At 37.5% G+C, this 20337-nt stretch overlaps 1 protein-coding gene and 1 pseudogene across 3 annotated transcripts; one reads left to right on the forward strand and one right to left on the reverse strand.

The window, feature by feature from the left end:
- Positions 1 to 1169: 1169 nt before the first annotated feature.
- LOC130745113 (cycloartenol-C-24-methyltransferase-like) lies at positions 1170 to 6075 on the reverse strand (annotated as a pseudogene).
- Positions 6076 to 6505: 430 nt separating this feature from the next.
- Positions 6506 to 9532, forward strand: LOC130747909 (cytochrome b5 domain-containing protein RLF-like). Of its 3 annotated transcripts, none has more exons than XM_057600966.1 (6): positions 6506 to 6699; positions 6874 to 6941; positions 7120 to 7531; positions 8196 to 8330; positions 8460 to 8510; positions 9238 to 9532. In XM_057600966.1, exons 2-6 carry the CDS (start codon positions 6909 to 6911, stop codon positions 9312 to 9314), a joined length of 708 nt encoding a protein of 235 aa, XP_057456949.1. In that variant the 5' UTR covers positions 6506 to 6699; positions 6874 to 6908; the 3' UTR covers positions 9315 to 9532. The 3 variants fall into 3 exon arrangements, with proteins under 3 accessions (XP_057456949.1, XP_057456947.1, XP_057456950.1); XM_057600964.1 differs by having other exon boundaries at positions 6510 to 6699; positions 6859 to 6941; XM_057600967.1 differs by having other exon boundaries at positions 6511 to 6699; positions 6859 to 6941; positions 8196 to 8362; positions 9238 to 9375.
- Positions 9533 to 20337: the final 10805 nt, after the last annotated feature.

Genomic DNA, 20337 nt, shown 5'->3' on the forward strand with positions numbered 1-20337 from the left:
AGAGATAGATGTGATATGAATGAAAACTGAAAGACAATTCATGACCAAGAGGAGTTAGAAATACAATGGATATGATGAGAGTGGTTAGATTCTGCTGACATGGCGTCCAACCGCTACTGTGGTTTTCTTGATCTATCTGATTGGTCAAGGAATTAGTTATTGACTTTCTCCGACCCTTACTGTCCAACCTGAGAAGGGGGATATGACTTGGAAGCTGCCTTTTCTTGTCAGCCCAATGAACAGACAAACAGTTATCAAAAAAAGAAAGAAGAACTCATCTTTCTTTTATCACTTAGGAGCAGCCCGGCAGGATAGGAAAGCAAGTCTGTAACGGTATCTATAAAATACTGTCTCAATTCATATGGTTGTAGCACAAGGTTAGGATTCTAGCTCTTCTAGGGTGGTATCTCACAGGAGATGATTGAATCAAAATAATTCCCTTTCAAGTTCTACTTTTGACATGGGAACTCCTCCCTCTATGATTCGACTTTTATATAGATATTCTGCCGTATAGTTGATTCTTTAATGTATGCTTACAGGGTCTATATAATTTTTGTATTGTTAATAAGAATAAAATAGAAAGAACTGATAAAGCATGTGCTTAAGGCCAACCTTATGGGTGCTACAGACTCATTTGCGCGTTTGAAATTTTTTTGCAAAAGAAAATTATAAGATGATTGTGTCTTGTTCCAGGTGAATTTGTCATGTGGAATTTATCAATGTCGGGGACATAAACAAATTTTGCATAACTTAACTGCTCTACGTATATCACTTGATGCTGATTAAAATTTGAATTATGTCAGCAAGACACCTTCTGTGGTGCAAATAATGTATACGATGATGGGTATAAATGTACATAGTTGAATGGTACAATTGATAAAGCATAATTAATGCTCTCTTGAACTTTGTAAAGTGACAGATAATTAGGAATAAAATTTAGCTAGAAATAGTGTCAGTTATTTAGGAACGGAGAGAGTAGTGTTTGAGATGAGTTGAAAATCACACTCATTCTTTTACATGAATTTTAGAATGAGTTGAAGATTAATAGGCAGTGGTGACATTCTTTCTAATTATTACAACCCGAATTAATATTCTATTATTAAGTTTAAGAAACATAAGTTACTAAAATATTTTTTGGTAAAATCATTTAATACAAAAAACTATGTTTTTTTTTCATCAAAACAAATAGTAAGGGCTCAAGAGTCAAGAGGCTATTACGAGAATTCAGCATCTTCTAGTGAAACATAAGGCCAATACTGCTTCGGCAAATAACAAGCAAAGTGAAATCATGGCAAACTAAACATAGAAAAGACATAAAACAACAAGACTCACTTTAGGGCCTAAATTTACAACACCATCTTAGAGTGTGTTTGATTTAGAGGTTGGAAGACTCATAATCACTTATAGAAAGAAGCTATAAAGTGCAGTTAATGAATTGTCTCTTTTTTTTAAACTGTGTATACTGCCGATCCAAACAAGCTAGTCGCTGTAATACCCTCCTGAGCCTCCTCCGGGCTTCTTTGCCAAAAAGAAGAACATTGGCGTGAAAATCTCTTTCCTGTAAAAGCATCATTAAAAGGTTAAGTTTGAGAGTCCAATGATTCAGAGAAAAAACAAATCATAAGTTACATTTATATTTTTAGTGTGTTTGCATCCACTTCTAATATTCTAAGAATTACTTCTTTCTACCACAAAAGCTACTTCTATTAGCTATTTTTTTGAAATAACTTATTCTCTTAGCATGTTTGGATAAGATTATTTTTCACCAAAATAAATTCTGACATCTAGAAGGCAGAAGCAACTCCTAGAAGCTTCTTCCCAAAATTAATTTTGGATTTAGAACCAATTGCAGAAGAATTTTCAAACATGCATTAAATAGGATTTCCAAACATATATTTAGTTCATCAACATTTCCTTTGGGGCTTAGAGGCGCTATATAAAGAAAACTTTGTCCTGATTATCATATGCCTATAGCCTAATACTAGAGAGCACCCTGATTTCAATTCTACTTTTTTCTTCTGTACCAATTCTAACTACACTTCTAATACTGATAGAAGAACTGGTTACAAGGGTTAATCAGATGAGCGATAATTTTATAGGTAAATGGTCTTATCTTTAAACATAATTTATGACAGATTTATGAAACAGCTAATTACACCTAGTAAGATAAAGCTTGGTTGTTGTTGCATCAATTCTAACTCCACTTTTTTTTAGATGCACTTTCATAACATGATTGGTTGGACTGTAAAATACTCTAGAATCAAAGTACAAGTTTTAGTTTCTCAGCAAGCGTGTCTTGGATATTGTGCAAATCGTGAGGCCGAGCATCCATTAAATACAATAATTATGGATTAACGGATAACTTACTTTCCAGCTACAGTCAGTCCATCAGCAGCCTTCTCCAGGAAATCTTGAACCCTTAGGCTTCCCTCTGGAGCCAGTTTAACAAATTCTAAAGCCTTGACCTACAAACAATTAAATTTAGAAACCCACAATATTTCAATTAATAATACAAACACATGAATCCTAAAGTGAAACTAAAGCATTGGAAGCAATATGATATGCAGTAGCAATACCAGATTTCTTGTGACAAATCTTCCAGCAGTAGTTAGGCGGAAGCTGCTGAGTGAGATGTGACTAGTATCCAAAGGCAAGTACCAAGGAAGAGGAGAGTCAAGTGCAAGATCTTTATCCCAAATTACCTTCATGCATGCACAAAAAGAATCAAATCTCCCCTTAACCAATTAGGTAGTTCATCTCTTAAATATTCAAAAAACAATATTACTATAGGGAAATCTTTTCAAAATCGGACTGGCCATAGAACCGGTGAAATTTTTGATTCATGTGTAATTGATTTTATCGGTCGAAACAGTGACAATTAAATATATTTTTAATATAGATAATATGTTAAGAAATTTAAAAGTTAAGAAATTTATGTGAGACATTTGACTTTATTTGAATAAAATCATTTTTTATTAACTTATAAACAAAGTTATGAAAAATGTTACTACTCGTGACTGGTTTTCACAGGTTTTGATCCTATTTGATCAGTTTTCACCAATCCTGAGATTAACTCATTTTTCCTTCAAATGGATCAGTCACTTGACCCAGTCCTAGTTCAACAGGTCAAACCAACCTTCCAATTTCAATAACTATGGTGGAGGGTAAAGAGGTAAATGTTCACCTCAAAACCTGCTTCTTTCAGAGCTTCAAGACACTTAGCTTTGTGGTCGATCTAACATCAGGAAGTCCATTGCCAATCTCAATTTCAGCCTGTACCAATTAATTTTATCTATAGAATTACAAACCAATTTGAGGGAAAGGAAAGAGTAGAAGATAATCAAAGATATCATCCATCTAAATTCTTTTAACGTCTGTATCATATATACCTTTAATTTTTGGTGTTCTTTGTTGTTTGGATCATAAGCATCAGTCATGCACCATTCATATGCAGCAAAATGTTGGCCAGGCTTCAACACTCTAAAAATTTCTTTGTAGCATCCATACTAGCCATAATTACATATCAGGAAAAAAAAAGTTTAAGACAATTCTAATTAAAAACAGAACTTTGTAAATTCACAGTCATCCACTTAATGCTGTTAGGCAAGACCACATTGAAATTTGGTCCAGAATACTTGTTGTTAATTGATACGGTATTTTTAGCAGGGGGGACAAAGATTGATGAAAAGTGAATTAGTGTAATTGCATGTTTTGGAGATCTCTCTAGAATTTATTCTAAACCCATAATCAATTCTGAAAGAGAAGCGTGTATGAGTAGCTTCTGGTTTTTCAGAATTGATTTGGAGAAAAGAGAAGTTTTTTGATTCAAAAATGCTAGAAGGAAAACTACCACTTACAGCATCTGGAGCATGGCAGGTAGCTTCAATTGCATACACTGCATCAAAACTGCTGTCTGGGAATGGCATTTTCATGAAGTCAGCCTGCATTATCAAAATATCACAATCATTACACTGTCAGCTACGACCTTAAATCATACAATTTCATCGTCAAAATTATCCAATGCAACCCCTCAAACTTTTCAACACCCAAAGAGAAGAAAGAAATAATGCAATATAAGATTAGAATGGTAACAATGGTACAGAAACTGGATTAATATAGGCTAAAACATAAAAGGCCTCACTCTCCCCAACAAAAAGTAAAATAATTTGTTTACAGAAGATCAACCTTGACAAAGCTGCAAGTCTTGTCCACTCCAGCAATGCGATTGAGCTCCTGTTAATTGATGAAAACTCATAATGCTAATTTTTTAAGATTATAACTAGTCAATCTCAACTTTAAAATGTGGAAAACCAACATAACTTATTCATCAATAAAAATTTTAAGAATTTACGATAAGAATATTAAATGTTCAAATTGCACTGCCTATGCATTGCATATTCACAACACATACCTTTCCTCTTGTTAACTGGTACTCATTGTTGTTCAGCCCTATGACTGATGCCTTGCTGCAAGAGGCAATTAAGTTCATATTTGGATCAGCGTTTTCAGAATTGATTTAGTAACACTGGATAGAAGTGAGTTAAAAGTAAAGTGGTTTATGTTTGGTTAAATTTACGAGAAAAGTGATTTCTGTAGAGGGACATCGTTAATCCAGCTATGATTTCCAACATTGATTATGTAAGTGTTAGTTTTTTTAGTTTTAACCCAAAATTAGTTTTTGATGTAGAATTATTAATTAATATGAAAACAACATCCAAACACTCAATTAATTTTAACAATGGAGAATCAATTCTGATACATATAAATGGATATCTAGACAACCTATTCAATACTTCGTACCAATGGAATGTTAGAGGTAGAATGCTAACATTACATTCCATTTTACAATGCACTAACGTAAACTATCTGCAAGACATTAGAAATTTAACCAAGAGGAAATAAATCCAAATCTTTTAATTTTAACACAACATTAAGCTTCACTTGTTTCCCCTTGGTTTCCTTTAATTATAAATAATAAATAATATCACGCATAGTATATAGGATGATTCCCTTGAAACTCAAGATGCAACTCAACTGGTAAAAATAATAATAAAGAACTCAATTTACAGAACAGAATATCTATCTAACCAAAAAACATATCAGAAACAAACAACAACAATGACAAAAGCCTTATCTCACTAAAGAGATGTCGGTTATTTTTTATCACTTGACGCTTTTGTGCTCGGTCAAAAAACAAATTTTGTGGAGTATTATTGACCATGAGCCCGCTTTTAAAAAAAGAAAAGGCAGGAACATACAGAATTGAGTACATGAGCCAAGAAGGCAAAGGAAAAAAAACAGCTCAATGAAAGAAGTTCCATTTACCTGAATCGAGCAATTTCTCTTAGTGGTCCCCCAATTCCACATCCAACATCTAAAACCTAAGAACATAAAGAAAAAGCTCAAAATTTTTCATTGACATGTAGTAAAACAGAGAAATCAGTAAATTTGCTTCATTGAACATATGGAAACCTTATCTCCTTGCTTCAGGCCAAGCTGTAAAGCAAGGAAGTGCTCATGTCTTTTGATGCTCTCTCGAAGAGATTCCCCTTTCCATCTGAATGAGAAGAAAATTAGCAGCAATCCTGAGTGTTGAGGTAAGTTTCAAAGAAAATCCTTCAACTTGCAATTGCAGAATAAAACAAATGGATACCTAGCTGCAAAATGGAAAGATTCCCCCCAGCCAAACTCATAAAAGCTAGTAGAAAGATCATAGTACTTATTAACCTGAAAAACAAATAGATATCTTATAATACACTTTGTGTTGATTTAATCAAGATGGCATATGAATTGCCTAGTATAAACAGCATCACAAGTGACTGGAAAAGGATATCAGAAAACAAAGGAAATGTGAACATGTGTATAGAACAAATTTGTCACAATTGGTTTTAGATTTAAAAAAAAAATGAAAATTACTTTCAAACATTCATATTTCTCATCCAAAAATAATTTTACTCTAACAAAATTGATTTTTATGGGAACCTAACTCACACTCATAATAACAATAATAATAAAAAAAAAACAGATTGTTAATTGGGCATATATGCCAACATGCACTTGACTAATGACTATCATTATCAATATTGTACACATGCCAACATGCAATTGGTTAGTCAGATATCCTATAATGTTTCATCCACACCTCTCTTTTGAGGTGGAGATGTGGAATGGTGAGAGAGATAGAAAGAATAGAAAAAGTAAGAAAGAGAAAATATGAGATGTGATAGATGATAAGATGAGAGAGATAGAAATAAAAAGAGGTGGAAATGAAGTGTTTAAAAAATGAGGTGTGTATATATCATTACTCATTGATAAATGCATATAGCAATAGCATGCAGCTGATAAATTAAAACCCTGATGACAATTTACAATGCGATAGCGATAGGCAAAGTAAAAACAAAATACTTGTCAACAGCGGAGATAACTTGGGATTTGAGGGAAGATTGTTTCTGAACTGCATTATATACACCGTCATTCAGCCGTCAGTCAAATAGACAAATATGCCCCCCGTCCATGTTAATATTTTACCCATGAAAACTTCTATCCTCCGTGGTTAGGCTCAAACCGTGTTTTGCAAGAGCATCAACAATCGCACCCCAAGTTCGGGAACTAGATACAACAAACGCATACACATTCCCTCAAATCAATAAAAAGAAAACTGCCCCAATTCCATTGCTTCTTCTCTTCTCCGTCCAAATTGTAAGATGCTTTTGATTCTCTTCCCTCAAATTCAATCGAAAAAAGTGATAATTTCTTCTTCTTTTTCTTCAATTATAGGCTCAATTCTGTGTCGTTATTGATTTGTATGATTATGAAGCAGCATCATTTTCGTTATTAATCGCAATTCTTCATTTCTAGATCATTTAATTGCAGCAAATTCATATCAGAATCTCTGGTTGTAGTCTGAAATGGACACTGGTGATGATTTCACATTTTGTCAGGTAATTAATTAAGAGCAATGCTACTTTCTGGAATCTAGACAGTGAAATTATTATCATATAGCACTTTTTTCATTTCTTTTTACAAAAAGTTAGTTTTTTTATGTTGATTTTCATTTGGGTGATTTTCACTTTGGAAAGCATTATTCTTTTTTTCTAATTCAGTATCATGGTTGTATAGGTAAGTTCACATGTGGATGGGGATGGTTCTGAAACAAACAAGCTTGTTTCAAATATTGCTGATATTTCCATTAAAGAAGAATCCTCAAATACAAGTAGTAGTAGTAGTAGTAGTAGTAATACAAGTAACACTGGTTTATTGTGGAAGGATGGTTTGCCAAATGATTCGAACTCTAGAAAGGAGGGTACAATTGGTTCTTTGTCTTTCAGTGTAGTTAACACAGCTTCAAATCAGCCGAGTGAATTGTCTTCGAAATTGGTACCGAGCAATGCTGAGAATTCGCCGCCTCAGGAGTCACCGGAACAGATGATTTCTGCTAAAAAGCCGATTGTCCGGACCAAAGTTCCTTTTGAAAAAGGATACAGTCAAATGGACTGGCTCAAGCTCACCCGAACACATCCTGACCTTGCAGGTTCTCATGCTGAAGTTTTAATGTCGATTGTTCTTAGCATGTCTGGTTTCACGGAAATATTATCTAGAATCATTTTTAGTCATAAGCTATTGAGTAACATCCATTTGATTTTGTGAAATTGTGAAACCAAAGATGTTATCTATTGGCCCTTTTATTGAAACATCTATTCTAACTAATTAGAGGTTTGTAACACCAGAATACTAGAAGGAGTTAAGTGCTAATGGTTGTCTTATTTTCTTCTTGAGCTTCTGTTTAAATGTTTCCATTGCAAATGCCAGCATGGTAGTAATTCCTTCCAATACCTAACTTTGTTTGGAAATATTTCTATGATTGATTCTAAAATTAAAATCAATTTTGGAGAGAAGTTCTGTGATTAGTTTTTTGGGTTTCATAATTGATTTTGAAAAAAAGAAGCTGATCCAAACATGCTATTTGTTGTCTATCTAAAAGCAAGCCAACCACATGTCCATCCATATATAAGAGTTTACATTAACTCCTAGTTGCTTTTATTATGTATTTGCCAAAGAAGCCACTGGCAGGAACATTTAGTTTATGGTTACCACTTGTTTGTGTGAACTTGTTAGTTCTTTGCCTGTCATTACTCACTACTTCTATTAACATTAAGAGGTGATCAGTGATGTATTAATCTCATATTATATTCCAGGTTTAAAAGGACAGTCTAACAGGAGACTTATTTCTAAGGATGATGTTAAAAAACACCAAACCGAGGGCCACATGTGGACTGTATTAAAAGGCCGTGTTTACAATATATCTCCATATATGAAGTTTCACCCTGGAGGTACAGCTATCACCTATCAGCTTATTCTGCAGGTTTATATATAACTTTTTATATTTCTTATTACTATTTTCATTAAAATTGTATATCCATTTCCTTTTTCCAAATAAAAATAAAAATAAAAAATCCCAGGTGTTGATATGTTAATGAAGGCAGTGGGAAAAGATTGCACATCTCTATTCAGTATCCTTTTTGTGATTTCCTGATAAGTTTGTGAAATACTTCATTCATCTGTTTCTATTAATTTACTGTTAACATTGGATATTTAGCTCTGGTTTTCTCCACTCATTAGTTATTATGTCAATTATTCCATGTATGGATTGCATCTGACATGAAAATGCTAGTTCACATCAATAAATGCTTTTAACATGTTTTCTTATATCTTAGCTATATATTATCTGAGGAATTGAACTTAAGAGAAAAGTTATATAATATCAAGTTGGAGCTTGGACACTTTTCTAGAGATAAATCTACCTACTTTAGAGGTGTTTGGTGAGTGGAAACGGAGATCTTAGTTTCCCAAATGCTTGGGATCCTACATTCCTACTCATAAGATGTTTGTTTATAGAGCTGGTACATAAAAAAATTCAATGATTTATATGTCTGAGAAATCATGACCAGCAACCAGTATCCGGATCTTTGAATGTGTTGTGTTTATCATACTCAAATATGCTCTTAATATGATTTATAAGTACTTGGGAATGGAGATATATGTCATGTACTTGGGAATGTTTTGTGTTCATCTGTTTTTACTTTTTATTATTAATTTTTTTTTCTTCATGTACAAGTCATATGCTTATGATTCAAGTTGCAGCTTAGTTGCCAAGGTCATGTTCATCTGTTCCCCATAATTTATACAGTTTCTGTTCTTCAAGAACTGCTTGCTTCCTTATCCTTAATCCTGTGTTAGATAAATACCATGCATGGGTTAATGCTGAATTCTTATTGGAGAAATGCCTTGTGGGCATCTTAGATGAAGGTCAATGAAGAAAGATCAGTTTTATTGTAATAGTGAATAATCACATGAAGCTAGCCTTGGTTCTGAGTCTGTTATACCTCTTCCTGGTCCCTCTTCTATTTACGGCCAGGGACCATTTGCCATACAGTTTATGGTTCAATACAGTTATTTTGTCCCCCATGTTCATGTACGGACAAATTTGGGGTTTAATTAAAAATAAATACATGCAGAGGACTTCTTCCCTTAAGACTACTAGCCCTAGCCCAATAAGTTTTTATAAGGAACAAGTTTAGCACTTTATTCAATGACGATAAGGTACAATATATTGCAATTCACAACATGTTCAAATTGCTGACATTGATAAAGAATATGAATTCATTTTTCTAGACTTGATAAGGTATTAGCTAAGAAAGGCACTGTTAACATATGCAAAAAATCATATACTGCACAAATAATTTTCTATATAACTGACTAAATTTTTAAATTTCAACAAAGTCGTCCTGATCATCGTCTAGCCTAGTCCAAATCCGAAAAGAATAAGGTGGGATGATTAATTGCTTGAAGTATGAGCTCCATTCCTCTGTTTCTATACTCCGATACAACCTAAACCAGTTGCAGTTTTGCATAGGCAAAGTGTTTCTTTACGGTGTTTCTTATACGACTTTCTACTTCAGGGCGCTGATTTTTGAAGATGCAAGTGCTTTTTAATTTCACAAGACACATATAAGAAATTCATCAAATTAGATCATGCAAATGCCTAGCTCAAATAGCAAATGAACTTCAGTAAGAAATGAGAATTAACAAGGAAGCAAAGATAAAAGTTCACTAAAGTTTAAGCTCTCTTAATTATAGTTAATTGATCATACAAACACAGTGCACCCACCAGTCTATTAATCAACTCAAAATCAAATGAGACAGCCATGTTTAACTAATGGAGATTTCATCAGGTTATAACTTGGCTTAAGGTGCAATGTAGTGTAGGATAAAAAAAAAAGTGGAACACAAGGCTAAATATTTCAGTCAATTCAATTCACTCCGACTTTTTCTCCTCTTCTTTCCCTTCTTTTTCATTTTTTTCAAATGAAGTATTGAAGTATTTTCACTTCAACACTTCATATTTTTTCTCTCTTTTGAAGAAGCACACACAGTTTTTAAAAAAAATTACATGTGAAAGAAGAGAATCCTACATTCTTTTACATGTTTTTTATTATTATTATGGATCACCCAGCACAAATCAATATGTAAGAGGAAGAAGAAAGTGAAAGAGGAAGGGCTAAATGAGATTCAAAGAAACAGACACTAAAAGTAATGTGAAAAGTCCACAATCCACATAATCACCTCCTACCTGATTGGGTTTGCCACATAAACATTTGACGGGTTATAATTGATGAATTGGACCTATTGCAAACAAAAATCATTTTTCAAGAACTAATTGCTAAGGATTATTTTTATAAGGATTTAATTAGATTTCCCTTTATATATTAGCGACTAAAAACATATTTAAGCCTTAAACCTATACAATTAATTTTTATTTTATTGGTATTTAATTTCTTATTTCGAAATTGAAGATGATTATTTAATTGGCTCAAGTTAAAATGATGTATAGAACCACAGTAAAAAGTTTTGGCGTACCAGTTAAAAAAAAAATTGTTCACAGAGGAAAATAGTACAAGTTAAAAATTGAAAAACAAAGAAGTTTGTAAACATTTAGTCCTAATTACACTTTTGGAGGTCTCTCACTTAAGATAAATGTGCAATCGAAATCCTTAAACTTAAAAGAATTTTTTTTTTTAAACTGTAAACTTAAAGAAATTTTTTTTTTTGAAATGAATAAACTTAAGAAATTGTACTCTTAATTCCAAACATTACACTTTATCAACATTTTTAGTCCTCCGTCCATTTCTATAAACAATCTAACAATTTTAGCATTAAAAATTAAAAACCAGAATATTTATAAAGAGATCATTTTTTTTTTAGATTTATGAAGAGATCATGTTCATTTATCTAGAAAATCCAGAAAGACCCAAAATCAAAATGCATAATGCACCATCATATTTAATCAGATTCATGTACTTCTTCATCATCTTGAAACAACAGAGAATCACCACAAGCTTGAAGGGAAAATATGCAGTCATAGTAAGCTTTATCTGTTTGGCAGTTAATTTTGGAAGGGGTGGGTAGAGCTCTTCAATTCATACCGACAACCTCAATGCCCGGTTTGGAGGCAATTTGAAGGGATAATGTCATAGTAAGCTTGAATTGAGTGTTAGATGTATTGGATAAATTTGAAAAACACAATTTGGTACTGATCTTCATTTTATAAATTGATTATAATTTAATTGTGTTTGTCCTGCAAATGTGTGATATGCAAATTGAATTTTGGTTTACTTTCACTGTTAATTTACCTAGGCTAGCTATGGAAATGTAAACCGTGTTATATTAGTGCTATTGAATATGTATTAGCTGAAAGTACTACGTCAACAACACGTTTAGAGTGATCATATATATGGAATTAAGGACTATCTCACTACTCTCAGACGATCAAGCTTCTTTGACAATTTAAGAAGAAAAAACTTGAAGCATTTCGTTTGGTAAGAAATGAGAAGGACAAATTTCAAGTGGGAAGAGAAAAATAGAGAGAATATGGGGGAAGATGCAAAATTACACTATCCTTTGGAAGAAATTAAAGTTGAATATCATTACTATTGCATATTCTTCTTTTTTTTCAAGAAAGATATTAGATTTAAAAATAGAAAGAGATATTAGCAAATTTTGACCTTTAATTTGCATCTCTTCGAAAATTCTCTTTTTAGCTTTGACCATTCCAGACAAAACGGAAACGAAAATCCTTTGGGTAGTTGGTTAGTTCTTAAACCATAATCAACTATGAAAAGTAGTTTATGTGATTTTTTTTTATAAATTTTAGAATTGACTCTAAGAATAAAAGTAGTTTATCCAAACATCACATGATAATTATACGTCATGTGGTATAAAATAACATAGGTAAACCATTGTTTACACGGATTTTTGGTAAACAAATATCCTCTTAGTTCGACTAAAGGAAGTTTAGATTTCAGGGTTCTTTTGAGAAAACGCTTTGCCAAAGTGTTGTGTGTACATGAATGTGTTTTCGACAATAACAAGCAGCTCAGATGAATCTGGAATTTATTGAATACGAGTCGATTACAAAACAGTCAAACAAACTAAAATAACATGAAAACTACATGAACTGCAGATTTCGACAAACAAACTGCACAAAAGAACTGGAAATCAACAAGCTGAAATGCAGGGAAACTAAAGTGTTGGTTCTGCAACGTACTCCTTCATCATCACGTCTTGCTCCTTGAGTCTCATTGATGCGGACATTAGAGCTTTCTGGTGAATTTTTCAGAGTTTGAGTTGGGAACCTTCTTTCTGAATTGGATTCTCATATTTATAGAGTTTCGTGCTCTGCGTGTCCTTGACGGTTTTTTTTTTCTCAGTGGATAGGTTAGTGGGTCTGGTTTCTCCCACGATCTGATGCTTGCTCCGGAAGTTCTGCGCATGGTGGTGGAGATCGTGTGCTTCAACTGCTCCAACCGTTTCCTGGCCATGTTTTCGACCATCGTGGGGGGAATTTGACTTGGTCAATGTGGCACGTGTTACATGTGCCTGTGTTTAGCAGTAATTGTTGTTGTCGAGTTTTGCCGCCCCATTAACTTGGTGCAACTTCCTCTTCCTTTCTTTAGTCAGAATTCGACTTCCTCGAGAGTTTTGGGCTGAATGCGTTTTTCTTTCTTGGGCCAAAATATTGGGCCAACAGATGCCCCCCAAAAATGTTGATTCTCGACTACCAGTCCTTGGAGAGATCAAGCATTTTTCGCCCGTGCATTTCGACGGAGCTTGACGGCTGTTCGCGACTTTTCCTTTTCTGATTTCAAGTCCCATCAGAGATCCAATCGTTTGACTTTTGCTCCAATCAGAGGCTTTGACGTCTGACCTCGTCTGCCGTGTGCCGTCTCTACTTTAGAGTAATCATGACCTTTTCCTAGCCTTTTCATTAGGGTTTGCGGTTATATAATAAAATAACCGTTGGATTTCAAAAATTTTATGCATCACCCTGTAATGCAGCTTAACGTCCGACTATTCGCTTGCCTATAAATACGCCATTGTTGGCCTTCTTCAAGCTTTACCGTTCTTTCAATCACTCACGCTTTCAAATCCTCAAGCTTTCGAACACTCAAACTTTCGCCTGATTTTGCTTGTGACCGCCTTCCATCGTTTGGTTTCTGTTTTCCCGGTGTATTCTCTGAACATTTCCATGGCTTCTGGTTCTGGTTCTGACAATGTCATCCCTTTGGCTGCTGCTTGTGAGATGAATGAAGCCAAGCGCACTCCCATTCCAGATCCACCGTATGATGTGGAGAAACGGGCTATCTGGAAATCCCAGGTATTTATTCCTATTTCTGTGAATGGCAATTTACGTGCCATTTTGGGCCCTTTGAAGAAGGCGAAGAAGGGCAGGCCTAACAGTCTCCCTGAGGACTACGAGCATTTTCACCCCAGCATTCGTGGGGATGAGCTCATTCTTGCATTCCAACCTTCTTACCGCTTCCCTTTTCTGAAAGATCCCAAAAGGGCTTTCAGGTCTGCGCCTCCTAACCCATCTGCTGGTGAAGGAGCCTATCTGAGATGGCTCAACAGGGTGGAGGCCAGTAAGTCTGGGCATTGGAAAGTGACTGGCATTTTCGACCTCATTCAGTTGTCGAGGTCGCCGATTACTTACAACCCTGCCATGCTTCTGAGTTCTCTTTTCTTTTGGGAGCGGTCCACCAATAGCTTTCATGTCCCCTTTGGGATGCTTTCTCCTACTCTTCTCGATGTTGCTGCCATCACTGGCCTTTGGGTGGTAGGTGACGATTATCATTCTTCTGCTGCTCCCACTGATCCTATCGCCATTCCGACAGATAACATTGCTTTCAGTAAGTTTATTAAAGATCATTATGTCGAGAATGGTGAAGTCTCCGATGCTGAGCATGTCGCGTTTCTACTGTATTGGCTTTCTGCCTATGTGTTCTGCACCAAATCTTTGAGGATTCCGGCTAAACTCCTTCCTTTAGCCAATCTGTTGCACGAGGGTCGAATTATCGCCATGGCTAGGCTCGTGCTCGGTAATCTCTACCAAATGATCAATGAAGCAATCGCCGATATTCGAGATCCTAAGGTGGCGTCTTTGAATGCAGCTGGTCCTTTCTGGCTTCTTCAGCTTTGGATGAATGCGGTTTTCGAACCATCTCTTCCAGCCAAGAACTCTCCTCCTGTGGTGTCTAACACAAGGATCGACGCTTTCAGGCTTGAAGCTCTCACCCCTCCTTATGATGCCTCCACGTTCGAGTTTGACTTTAAGAAGTATTTCACCATGTTTTTCGAGCTGAAACGTTTCCGCTCGAGCTTTGCACCGTATCACAAACCCTCTTACGGCCCTCGGTGGCTAAGGAATTCATATCCTAATCTTCCCGGTTCGGAGAACCTTTCTCAACACCAAGTCGAGCTTTGGCAGACTATATTGTCTCCCAGGGTGTTAACCATCAACTTCGCCAGTAATGATTTTACTCTTTGCGGTTACAATCCTCAGCTTGTGTCTCGACAGTTTGGGCTGAGTCAAGATTTGCCCAATACCTTGTTCGACAAATCCCTCATCCTCTATCCTGGTACCATCACCAAACGTAATGTTTTCGACACTACCATTGGTTACTATAACAATGAGGAGCTACTTGGTCTTAGTCCTTTCAGTTTCACTCCATCCTTTTACGTCACCCAGGCGTTTAAGGCGTGGTGGTCTGCTTATTGGCATGATATTTCGACGCCAATTGAGGATTGCTTCCAGCGCATAACAAACGTTTTTCTTTTGCAGAGGCAGGCCCCAAAGAAAACCAAAGGTATGCATACATCTGAGATCAACGCTTTTCAACAATTCTTCGGTGTAATGTACTTTCCGGGTCCTCGACTTCAGGAAACGGTTGCCAAAGCAGCTCAAGTTCTCAGGCGAATGTGGGAAGCTAAAGCCAAGAAAACCCGATTGAGCCTTCCTTCTGATGAGGACGGTCTTTCTTTTATTATTCGAAAAAATGGCTTTAGGTTCCCACCACTGCCGACTTGTAAGTATGCTTTGGCTTTTCCGGTAGTGCTTCCTAAGTGGGTTGATCATGTAAGTATCAAAAACTTTTACCACAGTGCACTGCCCCCTCGGAAGCGGGTGACCTGGACCAAGCGTTACCTATGGAATTATCCTCTCCATGTGCCGGTTGAAATCTTCAACCACATATCGATAAAATCGCTTATTGGTCAAGGTAATCATTTCGACCTGGCATCTTTGCGATATTTATGGCTTAATCCTCCTTTGTTTTCTTTTTGTAGCTGAACCAATTCCTCGACCGACCCCTCAGGCTTCTCCTCGGGTGGCCTCTGCGATTGTCGAAGTGGAGGATGATGATGATGATGATGTTGCCTTGGCTGATAAGCTCAAGATTCCTAAGGTAATACTGAACCATGTGAAACTCTGACTTTTACTCGACGTGTATATCTTTGTGATCATTTGCTTTTGTTTCAGAGTCGAAAACGGGGAGCCACCCCAACTACTTCTGCGAGCCAAAAGAGGGCTAAAGGCGCTGGTGAATCTTCTGTGGGAAATCCCTCCCCGGCTAAATCAGCCAGTCAACGTGAGGAAGTGCAGCAAGGTGTTGAACAAGGTGGTGATGAGCAGGCTTCTAATCCTCTGCTTCAAGGTACTACACCAATTCCTGTCGAGATGGCTCAAGCCAAGAAGACCTCCGGGAAAAGGTCTAGTCGCAAATCTGGCAGCTCCTCTTCCCACCATTCTAAGAGTTCAACCAGTTCCAGTCCCCTCAGAGCATCTGGCCCTAAGGTGAATCATTAGCTCACATCTTGTTTCAATTTGCTTCCTTTTCCTCTTTCTCAATCATTTTTACTTTGATTCTTCAGAGGGTTGGCATGTCTAAAATGGCTGTACCTCGGGCCACGTGGTTTTCTTCTAAACCTCCACCAATTGCCCTATCTAGTTCTTCGAGCGGTTTAGAGTCCTCTAGCTCGAGTTTAGACTCTACTGAGTCAGACCCTGTGTGGGACAAACTGACATTCTATTTTAACTCGAAACCAATTGCTTGGCAACATCCTGGTTGTGAACCCTATTATACCAAAGAATGTCGAGATAACCTTTCTAATTTTCCTCCACAGGATATGCAGAACCTGCCTTCCCCTGCTCGTGAAGAAAGCATGCCGCATGATGAAGTGCAGGGTGGTGAGGATCCAATCATTCAGCCTGATCAAGTGATTGGCGTAATGCCCCCACCCAAGGCTGATGTTCTGGCCTCTGCTCATTCCGAACCTTCTCCTCGACAGCTTCAAACTTCCCCTCAACAGCCTCGACTTTCTCCTCAGCGATTTCAACAAGATGCTAGAGCCGCTTTGATCTCACCTCATGCTAAGGGAGGTTCAGCTTCTTCTAAGACGGCTGCTTCTTCTCATACTTCTAGTGAAAGGCTCAGTGCTCTTTTGGTCGAGGATCCTCTTTCTATCTTCCAGAGCTTCTTTGATGGTACTTTGGATCTCGAGTCTCCGCCGCGCTAAGCTGAAATTGCTGAGACTGCTCAGTCTGGTGGAGTGCCCGATGATAGTCGGATTGAAGCGGCTCTTGTTAAGTTAAAAGGGCTGGTTTTCGATACTGGCTTCATTGGCAGTGTCCGAGTCACTCCTCAATTAGGCCAAGAAGTGAAAGAACTGCTTGCCTTCCTCTTAAGCCAACAACTTGATCAAATTCAGGCAGATGCTCTCGTCGAATTGCAAACTCTCGTGGTCGATGTTGTGGCCACGCTTGACAAAGCCATTGCAGTGGAGCAATCTATTGAAACTAAAAAGGCACAAGTGGTTTCCAATACCAATGGCCTATTGCCCGCAAAAGAAGAGGCTCTCAAGCTGACTGCTAGGAGGACTCTCATTGCAGCTGAGTTGTCGAGTGTTGATGCTCGACTGGATGAGCTTCACAGGGAGGTAGCCAGACTCGAGAAGCAAAAGGCTATGTTGATAGATGAAGGCCCAGCTGTGAATTCTCGACTGAATGCGCTGGCTGCTGAGTGCACGGGCGTGATGCTCTCGACATCTCAACTTTCTAAAGAAGTAGCAGCAGAACAGCGTATGAAGCAAAGCTTGGATTGTAGGATTGCTGCTGCTGGGGTTCAGCTTGAAGCCTTCAAGTCGAGAATTTAGGCTTCATAATTGTTGCTTTATTGTAATGGCCATGGATCTATTATGGCCTTTGTTGCCAACTTTATCATTCCTGTCCTGTAACTCTATTCGATTTCTAATTAATGAATGACTTTGTATTGGCAATGCTCGACATGCTTTATTTCTCGATTTGCATTTTATCGTTGAATCAGCTTTCGCTACATTACTCCTTGCATTGAATTGCTAAGCCTCACCATTTAACTTGGTGCTTAATCTAACCTTTCAGCTTCCAAGTTTCTTGGAAAACCACGATAATTTATAACGCTTTTATCACGTTTCTGTTCAACGACTCAAGAACTTCCTTCACTTGTGGTAGTGGTTGACGTGGCTTGCCGTGTTTGGCTGACGCTTTGGTAACTGCATGCTTGCATTAATACGTCTGTTTGTTACTTCCCTACTATAAATGAAGCAGTTTTCTACTCGTCTTTCAACAGCAACTCTTTTCTTTCCATTCTTCCCTTCTTTCTGCGATCCAAGAACCTTTCATTCTTCACCATGGATAGCAGACTAATTCTTCGTCGTATCAAGGACTTGGCTTTCCAAGAGAACCTTTTCCAGAACCTGTATGACTCCTCTGCTGGCCTTGATGAGATTTTAGGGCTCATTGATCAACTGCTTCATAGGCCAATCGTTGCGCGCGTTAGAATTCCTTTTCAGGAGTTCCAGGGGCTTCTCTTGGAGGCCAAGCCTCTGTTTGAAGAGTTCCGGGAACTTTCAGTAATGGTGTTCTTTCAAGAACACCACATAGATGAGTGGAGGGAGAAATTCGATTCTCTCCAGGCCTCTTTGGATCAGCAAGATCCTGAAGGTCTTGTTCAGTCAGTTGTCGCGATTCTTGCAGCCTCCCTTGAAGACCTGGTTGCTCGTCAAAAGAAGGCTCGACTTGAGGGCCAGATGGTGGCGCTGGTGGGTCGATTAGCACCCATGCAAGCTAAATATGACGGATACAGAGCCATTTTTCCTTTTTAGGTTTCTAGTTTTACTTGTATTTTGCCATACTTGTAACGTTTTTCGATTAATGAATATAATTTGGCAATTTTATCGTTCATGTTTCATTCGATTTTACATTCGTGCAACATTGGCTTATATGCTTTTAAATACTTGCCATTTATCGTAACACATTGACTCTGATTGCCCAATTCCTTAATCACGTAAGCATTATTGGGTAACGTTTTCTCGACTGTAAATGGCCCTTCCCAACTGGGGGTCCATTTTCCATAAACTCTATCCTTTTTATCCATTGGGAGAATAACTTTCCACACATAATCCCCTGTAATAAAAGATCGATCTCTAACCTTTTTGTTGTATGCTTTAGCTATGCGATCCTTTTGCCTTGTTAAGACGTCTAGTGCCAAGAGCCTTTCTTCGTCGAGGTTGACCATTTCATCTAGCATCATATTCCAGTAAACGTCGCTTGGGATTTCTTCTTGCCTTTGAATTCGACATGATTGCAAGTATACCTCTGCGGGCAATACGGCTTCTTGGCCATAGGCCAGTCGAAAAGGCGTCGTTCCTGTCGCTTCCCTTGGTGAATTCCGGTAAGCCCATAGGACTTGGCTTAAAGATTCATGCCAGCTTTTTGGTTTTCGACCCACATGCTTCTTGATCAAGCTTATTAGGACTTTGTTGGCTGCTTCTACTTGGCCATTAGCCTGAGCGTAGTAAGGGGTCGAGGTCAAAAGCTTGATGCCCCAAGATTCTGCGAAGGCTGCCACTTTGCGTCCCACAAACACCGTGCCTTGGTCCGTTGTAATGGACTCTGGCAATCCAAATCGATATACAATGTGGTTTTGTATGAACTCGATCACCGTTTCCTGTGTTACGTTTTGTAGTGGGATGGCTTCGACCCATTTAGTGAAATAGTCGACTGCCACAATGATATACTTGTGCTGCTTTGATGAAGCTGGGTGAATTTCGCCAATTAAGTCTATTGCCCATCCCCTAAAAGGCCATGGCTTGATAATAGAGTGCAATTCACTAGCTGGCACATGCTGGATTCCTGAGTGTTTTTGGCAATCTTGACAACCTTTTGCGTACTCGATGCAATTTTTCATGATAGTTGGCCAATACAAACCTTGTCTAAATAGAATCCATTTCATTTTGGCCCCTGCTTGGTGAGCACCACACAGGCCATCGTGAGCAGCTGATACTGCTATAAATGCGTCGTCTTCGCTTAAGCATTTCAACAGTGTGCCGTCGACGTTCTTTTTAAACAACTCGTTGCCTAAAATGGTATAACTTAGAGCTCTATACTTGACTTTTCTATCAGTTGACCCCACTGGGTTCTGCAGGTATTCGACAATTGGCTTTCTCCAATCGTCAGGAGTTAGATTATCAATGACCATAATGTCGAGATCTGAAGGACTCAGTTTTTCTTTGATCTTGATTAACTCTGTTAACTTTAGTCTATCTATCATATACCCAGAAGCAATCTGCGCCAATTCATTGGCTTCTTGGTTCTCTATTCTAGGAACATGTCCTATTCCAGCTTCGTCGAATTTAGCCAACAAATTGCTTGCTTTCACATAATATTTGGCTAGATGCTCACTAACGCACTTGTATTCTTTGGTAAGCTGCTTTACAACCAACTCAGAATCCCCTTTCACGACGACATTCTTTGCCCCGAGAGCTAGCAAGATCTCGAGGCCTGATATCAGTGCCTCATACTCGACCTCATTGTTCGATCAATTACTCTTGATCCTAAATTTGAATTTAGTGGGGATGCCCTGCGGGGACATGATAAACATCCCGATTCCAGTTCCATTCTTATGG

The sequence above is a fragment of the Lotus japonicus genome, chromosome 3, assembly GCF_012489685.1.
Source record: "Lotus japonicus ecotype B-129 chromosome 3, LjGifu_v1.2".
Taxonomy (NCBI): Eukaryota; Viridiplantae; Streptophyta; class Magnoliopsida; order Fabales; family Fabaceae; genus Lotus; species Lotus japonicus.

Excerpts from the sequence above, each read along its gene's own strand:
- LOC130747909 (XM_057600966.1), top strand. The coding sequence starts at position 6,909 with ATGGACACTGGTGATGATTTCACATTTTGTCAG. Across the intron at positions 6,942-7,119 it reads ATGATTTCACATTTTGTCAG|GTAAGTTCACATGTGGATGG; the intron begins GTAATTAATTAA and ends ATGGTTGTATAG. Across the intron at positions 7,532-8,195 it reads AACACATCCTGACCTTGCAG|GTTTAAAAGGACAGTCTAAC; the intron begins GTTCTCATGCTG and ends ATTATATTCCAG.